General features: G+C 48.4%; 1 protein-coding gene across 11 annotated transcripts in view; it reads right to left on the bottom strand.

Annotated features, from left to right (window-relative positions):
* Window positions 1-3,761: 3,761 nt before the first annotated feature.
* The window catches only part of myt1lb (myelin transcription factor 1-like, b), a 116,481-nt gene continuing 112,052 nt past the window's right edge, over window positions 3,762-8,190 (bottom strand). For all 11 annotated transcript variants that reach the window (XM_087832699.1, XM_087832697.1, XM_087832698.1 and 8 more), the window contains one exon: window positions 3,762-6,275. In XM_087832699.1, the coding sequence (XP_087688825.1) occupies window positions 6,135-6,275 (141 nt within the window). In that variant the 3' untranslated portion in view covers window positions 3,762-6,134. The remainder of the gene's footprint in view (window positions 6,276-8,190) is intronic.

The raw sequence follows: 8,190 nt of genomic DNA, 5'->3' as shown, positions 1-8,190 counted from the left end.
TGGTCCGGAGATCTGGTGGAAGTGCATCCAAAGTCTCGGGCAGAACAACTAAAGGCTCTGAGTCCCAGGATAGTCAGGCGAGAGTGGAACAGACAGAACGAGGGGGCGAGTACGTATGGAGGCGATCAGATAAATATGGAGGAGCGAGGTTATGAAGCGCTTTGAAAGTAAGAAGCAGGATCTGACACGGAGGTGAACTGGAAGCCAATGCAGCTGTTTAAGAACAGCTGTTATATGTTCAGTGGATGTAATTCTGGAAACAACACGAGCAGCTGTATTTTGAACTAACTGCAGTTTATGGAGAGATTCATGAGGTAGAGCATAAAATATAAAATAATAGATAAACACTATATTTAGCTGGTTGGATGCCCCCTCAGAGGAGGGGTCGCCTTATCTTAATGACCTTGTAGTACCATATCACCCTATTAGAGCACTTCGCTCTCGCTCTGCAGGCCTTCTGTGGAACCAGCTTCCAGTTTGTACTGGAAATACGTTTGAACTAGCTGCGATGCTACAGGCTCAGGCTGCTGGGGACTTCCCATGATGCACCTGTCTCACATCTTTTCACTGTGGTTACACACCAGTGCTGCATGTCACTGATGTTTGTACTCTCTCTTTGTTCACTTCTTCTTCCACTCACTTCCCAACCAAAGCAGACGTCTGCTCTGTAGGAAGTCACTTCCTGTTAAAAGGGAGTTCTTCTTTCCCACTGTTGCCAAGTGCTGCTCAGATTGTTGGGGTCATCTCACAAGAAAAAGCATTCTCAGACGATAGCTGATATGAGCCGGTGTTATATCAATGAAACACAGCTGAAATAAACCTGAACAACGAAGCCAACAGTGAGTTGGTCCACACAGACTCCCATGTTAAAACTTAAACACATTGCTCTGGTACCTACAGATAATTTCCCCTTCATAACACCTGTACGGGGGGGACTGTTTTTATAACCTACCTGTTTGCATTATTAGGGGTGTGGCTTCTGACTGACAGGTGGACAGAGACACAAGCAGCTCTCTGCTAAGTTTCACCTAAGCTAACTGTCCCTGAACTGGACCTCTTGAACATGTTTGTGTTGTTGGAGCCTTTCAGCGCATTTTTAATGACATCATCTGACCAATAACATGGCTGCTGTGAGGTCACTGTACTAACAGACCATTCATGAGGTCTCAGCTTCAGCTTTGGTGACATTCTTGGATTTTAATTGGATGTTACTGACCATGGAATGTCACCTCTCTGGTGGGGAAGGAGCCTGAGTTAGTGCGTGAGGTTGAGAGGTATCGGCTAGATATAGTCGGGCTCACCTCTACACATGGCTTGGGCTCTGGAACCAGTCTCCTGGAGAGGGGCTGGACTCTGTCTCAGTCTGGAGTTGCCCCTGTTGAGAGGCGGCGGGCTGGGGTGGGTATTCTAATGTCCCCTCGGCTTGCTGCCGGTACGTTGGGGTTCTTCCCGGTGGATGAGAGGGTTTGTTCCCTGCACCTTAGGGTCAGGGCACGGGTCCTGACTGTCATCTGCGCTTGGCCAAGTGGCAGTTCAGAGTACCCAGCCTTCTTAGAGTCCCTGGGTAGGGTGCTGGAAGGTGCTCCACCTGGAGACTCTGTTGTCTCCACCTGGGAGACTTCAATGCTCATGTGGGTAATGACAGCGAGACCTGGAGGGGCGTGATTGGGAGGAACGGCCTCCCTGATCTGAACCCGAGCGGTGTTTTGTTATTGGACTTCTGTGCAAACCACAGTTTGGCCATAACGAACACCTTGTTCGAACATAAGAGTGTCCATAAATGCACGTGGCACCAGGATGCTCTAAGCCGCAGGTCGATGATCGATTTTGTAATCGTAACACCAGACCTGCGACCATATGTTCTGGACACTCGGGTAAAGAGAGGGGCTGAGCTGTCAACTGATCACTACCTGGTGGTGAGTTGGATCAGGTAGCGGGGGAGGACGCTGGACAGACCCGGTGCTCCTAAACGTGTAGTGAGGGTGTGCTGGGAACGTCTAGCAGAGCAGTCCGCGAGATCTTCAAAGCCCACCTCCGGCAGAGCTTCAACAGCATTCCGAGGGAGGCGGGGGACATTGAGTCCGAATGGACCATGTTCAGCACCTCCATTGCCGAAGCTGCTGCATTGAGCTGTGGCTGCAAAGTAGTTGGTGCCTGCCGTGGTGGTAATCCCTGAACCAAATGGTGGACACCAGAGGTGAAGGGAGCCACCAGGCTGAAGTAGGAGTCCTATCGGGCTTGGTTAGCCTGTGGGTCTTTGGAGGCAGCTGATAGGTACCGACAGGCCAAGCGCAATGCGGCGCGGGCAGTGGCTAAAGCAAAAACTCGGATGTGGGAGGAGTTTGGCGAGGCCATGGAAAAAGACTTTCGGACTGTCTCGAAGAGATTTTGGCAAACTGTCAGGCGTCTCAGGAGGGGAAAGCGGTGCTCTACCTGCACTGTGTATAGTGCTGACGGAGCGCTGCTGACGTCGACTGAGAAAATTGTCAGGCGGTGGAAATAATACTTCGAGGACCTCCTTAATCCCACTGACACGTCTTCCGAGGAGGAAGCAGAGTCTGGGGATGAGGGGGATGACCCACCAATTTCCGGGGGCGAGGTCACTGAATCCCCTCAAGGATACTTTAGGGTGCATGGGAGTTTGCCCAACCAGTCTACATGTGTTTTGTGGACTTGGAAAAGGCATTCGACCGTGTCCCTCGGAGTGCCCTGTGGGAGGTGTTGCGGGAGTATGGGGTGTCTGGCCCATTGCTACGGGCCATTTGATCCCTGTACAACCGTTGCAAGAGCTTGGTTCGCATTGCCGGCAATAAGTCGGTTTCTGTTCATAATTTTTATGGACAGGATTTCTAGGCGCAGCCAAGTTGCGGAGGGCTTTCACTTTGGTGGCCTCAGAATCTCTTCTCTGCTTTTCGCAGATGATGTGGTTCTGTTGGTTTCATTAGGTGATGGCCTCCAGCTCGCACTGGAACGGTTCAAGCCGAGTGTGAAGCAGCAGGAATGAAGATCAGCACCTCCAAACGGACGCTGCACCGGTCCGTCGTGGTGAAGAGAGAGCTGAGTGTAAAAGCAAAGCTCTCAATTTACCGGTTGATCTACATCCCTACCCTCACCTATGGCCACGAGCTGTGGGTAGTGAAAGAATGAGTGGCGGAAATGAGCTTCCTCCGAAGGGTGGCTGGCCTCTCCCTTAGAGATAGGGTGAGAAGTTCGGCCATCCGGGAGGGGCTCAGAGTAGAGCCGCTGCTGCTCCACATCGAAAGGAGCCAGCTGAAGTGGTTCGGGCATCTGATAAGGATGCCCCCTGGGCGCCTCCTGGGTGAGGTGTTCCAGGCATGTCCCACCGGGAGGAGGCCCCGGGGCAGACCCAGGACACGCTGGAGAGATTACATCTCTTGGCTGGTCTGGGAACGCCTTGGTGTTCCCCTGGATAAGCTGGAGGAGGTGGCTGGGGAGAGGGGGAGTTCTGGGCTTCTCTGCTTAGGCTGCTGCCCCTGCGACCCGGCCCCGGATAAAGCGGATGAAGATGGATGGATGGATGTTACTGAGCACTGATTAGCAGGTATGTGTGTCTGTGTGAAGCTAGCGTGTCCAGATATGGTCTAAAAACAAAAACAACAACCTGTGGTGAAAACACACAGGAGATGATTCGACTTTATTCATAAAAGTTTACGACATCATTTCCTGGCGACCGTCGCGAGCTGTAACCCGCTGAAGTGCTGCAGCGTCACACGAAGAACACAAAGAAATAGTTTCCAGGCCTCTGGCAACACATTTGTCTTTATTCTGAGTTTAAGATGTGTCAACATCCAGCATGACAAAAATTGTACAAAGTTCACAATTTATAAATGAAATATCACAGCAACTTGTGATCTCACACATTTATAGCAAAATTAAAATGTCAACAAATCCATGCTGTGTAGTACAAAAATAAATCAAACTTCAGTTCCACAGAGAGCACAATAGTTTATACAAAATCCTGTCTTTGTTGATGGTCACTGAACTCAACCTCCAACTAAATCAGCTGGCTCCGACTAAATAATAAACTCTGATGAATTCACAATAGTTTCTATGAAAGGTTCTAAATATGCGACGACCTCTTTGCGTTCCCTATAGATAGTCACAGATACTCTTTTTCAGGCTTGTTATTTATGTCCCAACGTCAGATGAGCAGCCGGTTTGTGCTTTAAAGTCCCTCCTCCATGTTCACTGGCAATGAGAATTAATTCAAAAACTGGTACTAGCTATTACTCTACTGAAGCGTTACTATATTGGCAAAAAGCTGCAGACACGATGCTGTGGAAAAAGGCGTACGCAGTCATGGATGATGGGAAGCAGAGTCCCGACAGAGGACGGTAAAGTACAATAGATGAGATTCGGTCAGGTGAACGACGACGAGCACCGTTGGCATTCGCTCTCGAGAAGGCAAATCCTGAACGTGAGCGCTAACGACTAGGACGACTAGGAGAAGGGAGGGGCGCGCACAGCGGCGTGGCCCCGCGAAGGTCAGGCTCCGGCACGCCTTCGCCGCTTCCGCTTATTTTTTATTCAAACCTCGAACTGATTGACTATTTAACCATTTGTACAGTGATTAGATATAAAGTGCTGCGGGGGATAACTTCATCTTCCTAAAACAGAGCAAAAATGACTGAATGTTTTTACACTCGATAGTAGCCTACAGCTAACTGCTATGGTTTGAACCAAGTCCCTGTTCTTCCTCTCTCAGTGGTACGAAATCCGATCGTGTGCCAGAGAGGTCACCTGGGAAATTGCACGCCGCCGTACGTAAGGATAATATCTTCAAGGACAAGTGCAAATAGTCTACTGGCACATAAGTGGGGACAGTGACCCTGTAAGTCCCGCTGTCATACTCTATAAATACTCTTTACAAAACCCTCGGAAACCCTCGCTTCAGGCTCTCGGGTACTGCTTTTAGCTTCTGTAAGAACATCAAAACATGGAAACGAAGGTGTCCCTGTGCAAAGTCGTACAGAAAAAAAGTGGAACTCATATACTTCTGCTCCTAAAACTCCACGTCCAGGTTCCCTCCTCCTTTTTTAAAAAGACTTTTTGTATTAAAAGATTTGTATAAAAATCAATATTTTACATTACAGGCTATTTAAAAAGATTCCTGTTACCCCGCTATGCTTATAAACAAGAGATTGCATATACCCAACCAACGTTTTTCCTTTGCAGATTGCATCGCCTCCCTGCTAGAAACCATAGTTCTGATATTGCAGAGACGTTTCCCACACGAGTCTCCAAATTGAGCAGATTTGATAGCAGAGAGCTCTCTGTAGGTCTTTTCTACTAATTAACGATGAGCATGTGAACATGACGCGTTCCCCTAGGACTCAATTGGCTCTCCTAGGTAACGGGATTTCCACCATCGGGTTTCCGTGTAATGATGTTTCCAATAGAACTGTTCATACATACATTCATACAAACATCAGGTCAGTTTCCTCTCCGGGTTCGTTTACAGCACCGATTTTAAAAATGCCCCCACCTGCAGCTGCACGTCTTTTCTTTAAAACAAAGCACAAACTTTTCTCGAGCATTGGCAGAAAATAAAGCGATCCGCAAAGCCAGTTCTTGTTCTGGAACAATCTACACGCAAGAAGAAGAAGACGAAGAAGAAGAAGGAGGAAAAAAACATTGAAAAGTCCAGAATCGTCCACTGCGCGAGGAGAAAAATCCTCCTCCGTCGCTGCGTTTCGCTTCCACCGTCCACCTTTTTTTTCATCTCGAATGCTTCGTGGCCACGCGTTAAAAAGAGCTCACGTTCCGTTAGCGTTAGCTTACTGTTCAGAAATATACACTAAAAATGTGCATACATGAGCAGCTAGAAACATACATGACACTATGTGAGCTCATATGAAAACGTACAAAATGTGAATGTCCTCAAAAACCAATTGTCTCCCTCACAGCGAGACCCAGAAAGAAAAGAGAGAACGAGAAGCTCTTCCTACGCTTAGAGCCTCGCAATTTTTTCAGAGAACAGAATTTAGAATATATAACACTTTAGTGCGCCGGACCGAGGAGATCAAACCATCGCTGCCTGCTTGTACGCGGATTCTGATTCGCCGCCCACACCTGCGGCGGGAACAAAAAGTCTCCCTTTGCTGATTGGCTGATTACACCTGGATCCCTTGGACGGCTTGCTTGATGTTTTCCAACAGCGCTTTGTTCTCGGGGCTCTGGTACTGCTCCTGGTTTGTGTACATGTCCGTCAGAGTGGTGACGTAGGCGTCAAAGTTCTGCTCGCTGATTGGCTCCTGCAGGAAAACAAACAGCACCACATGGACACCGTCAGAGGCAAAAAATCATCAATCACTACAAACTCCATGTTAGAGTAAAACGCTGTTAACTCCAGGGCCGGAGTCCTGCAGGTTTTAGATCTCACCCTGGGTCAGCACGCCATCACCAGGCCTCTGGAGAACTTCAGGACATGCTGAGGAGGTCGTTTATCCATTTAAACCAGGACACATCTAAAACCTGCAGGAGTTCCCCACCCCTGTACTAAAGCATCACTGGTACACGAACACAAACAGAAGGAACACGTGAAGTACGGAAGCAAAGAAATGCCAAAACCACTCAACGCATCACAGACAGCTGCACTGCTGGACCTCCTCGAACATACGGACCAGGATCCAGCTCTCCATCAGACCTGTTCCTCTGGTCTTCAGTCCAGTTCTTGTGTCATGTTCATACCTCAGCCCTTCCCTTCATTCAGACTGGCTTCTTCCGTTTCTCACTGAGATCATGTCTGATCAATCCAGATCATCTCTCAGGCCCTCTGTCAGGTTTCTGCTTGTTCCTCTCGTTCTTAAACGGATCATCAGCTAACTGCTCTTTAGACGTGGACTCGGGGGATGCCGCGTCAGTCCTCGAAACCTCTGATCAGCCTGAGGTTTGTGCTGAGGAGGGGGCGGGGACACCTACGGTGGTCAAACCAGGTGGGGGAAAGCCACCAGCCTCTCTTCCACGGTTTGAGCCCTTCTCTGTCGAATCCAGTAATCCCAGTGTTAGTGCACGCTTAAAGGTACGTTTGGCTCGTCTTGAACTTGAGGCCAAAGAAAGGGAAACAAAGGAACGTAAGGATGAGCTTGCGTTCAAGCTAAAGTGTCGGCAGCTAGAAGCTGAGACATCTATTAGGTTGCGTCAGCTGGAGTTGCAAGCTAACAAATTGTCTCCTGAGCCTTCTGCTCCACCTTCAGTGAAGGATGAAGATAACGATAGAATCACCTTGTTGGTACAAAAATACTGTTTTAGAGTCGGCTAAAGAAGCAGGAACAAGTGTTTGTGTGACAGGCTGCTGGTAACAAAGTTAGGTTAGTGTTAGTTAATGTTTCAGAAAAAAAGAAAAAGAAATAAAACAGAGTCCTCTGATGATGGTTGGGCAGAAGATGCTTCAGAACTGTTGCTCATGAGCACTTCAAAAATGACAAGAGAGTCCTGCTCTCATAAACAATAAGTGGTGGCCCAAGACTTTTGCACAGTGCTGTAACTTCCTGTTCTTTGTAAAGCATGACAGCATGAAGACGTCAACCTTGTCATCGTTGCGTTGGAGGACACATCGCTGGATGAAGCTCTCGGCCAGTTTAGCGTCTGCACTCATGCTTTAATGACATCATCTCCTCGCGTCAGCATCACGAGGATCAGGTGACGCTGAGGTCGAGAGGTGGCAGAGGATGATGATGGTGGAGTCCAACACTGGGTCCTCCAAAGTCTGCGTGCAGTGAGAATTCAGAGAAACTCGGGACCGGTCTCTGCAGGAACTTTTCCTGTAGGTCCGTCACATGAGAAAGCTCTGTGGTTTAATAAGTGAACAGCTCAAAGATTAGCGGCGGACTTTGTGAATCCTTTCAGACGTTTCTTTCATGATGGAAAAAGCTGTTTGGGAGACTCGTCCATTGTTGTAGCTCACATGGCTGAGAGACAGACACCGTTTCAGACTTCCTAAACTCTGAGACGCGATGAGCACTCTGACAGGTTTGGAGTAAAACACAACCTGTGACTCATCATTGAGTTTCTCCCCCAGAACAGTTCGGCTGCATCGGCGCATCTCAATCGGACACCGGAAGCTAGAGTTCATAAATCTGACAAATCAACCAGTTCAAACTCGGCAGCCAAATGTTTCTGAAACCAACATTAAGGATTTAGTGCTGATAAAGAGTCACATTAAGGTGT

Source organism: Neolamprologus brichardi, chromosome 19 (assembly GCF_056152115.1).
Source record: "Neolamprologus brichardi isolate AB-2024 chromosome 19, ASM5615211v1, whole genome shotgun sequence".
Taxonomy (NCBI): Eukaryota; Metazoa; Chordata; class Actinopteri; order Cichliformes; family Cichlidae; genus Neolamprologus; species Neolamprologus brichardi.
This window is presented reverse-complemented; position numbering and strand designations above follow the sequence as displayed.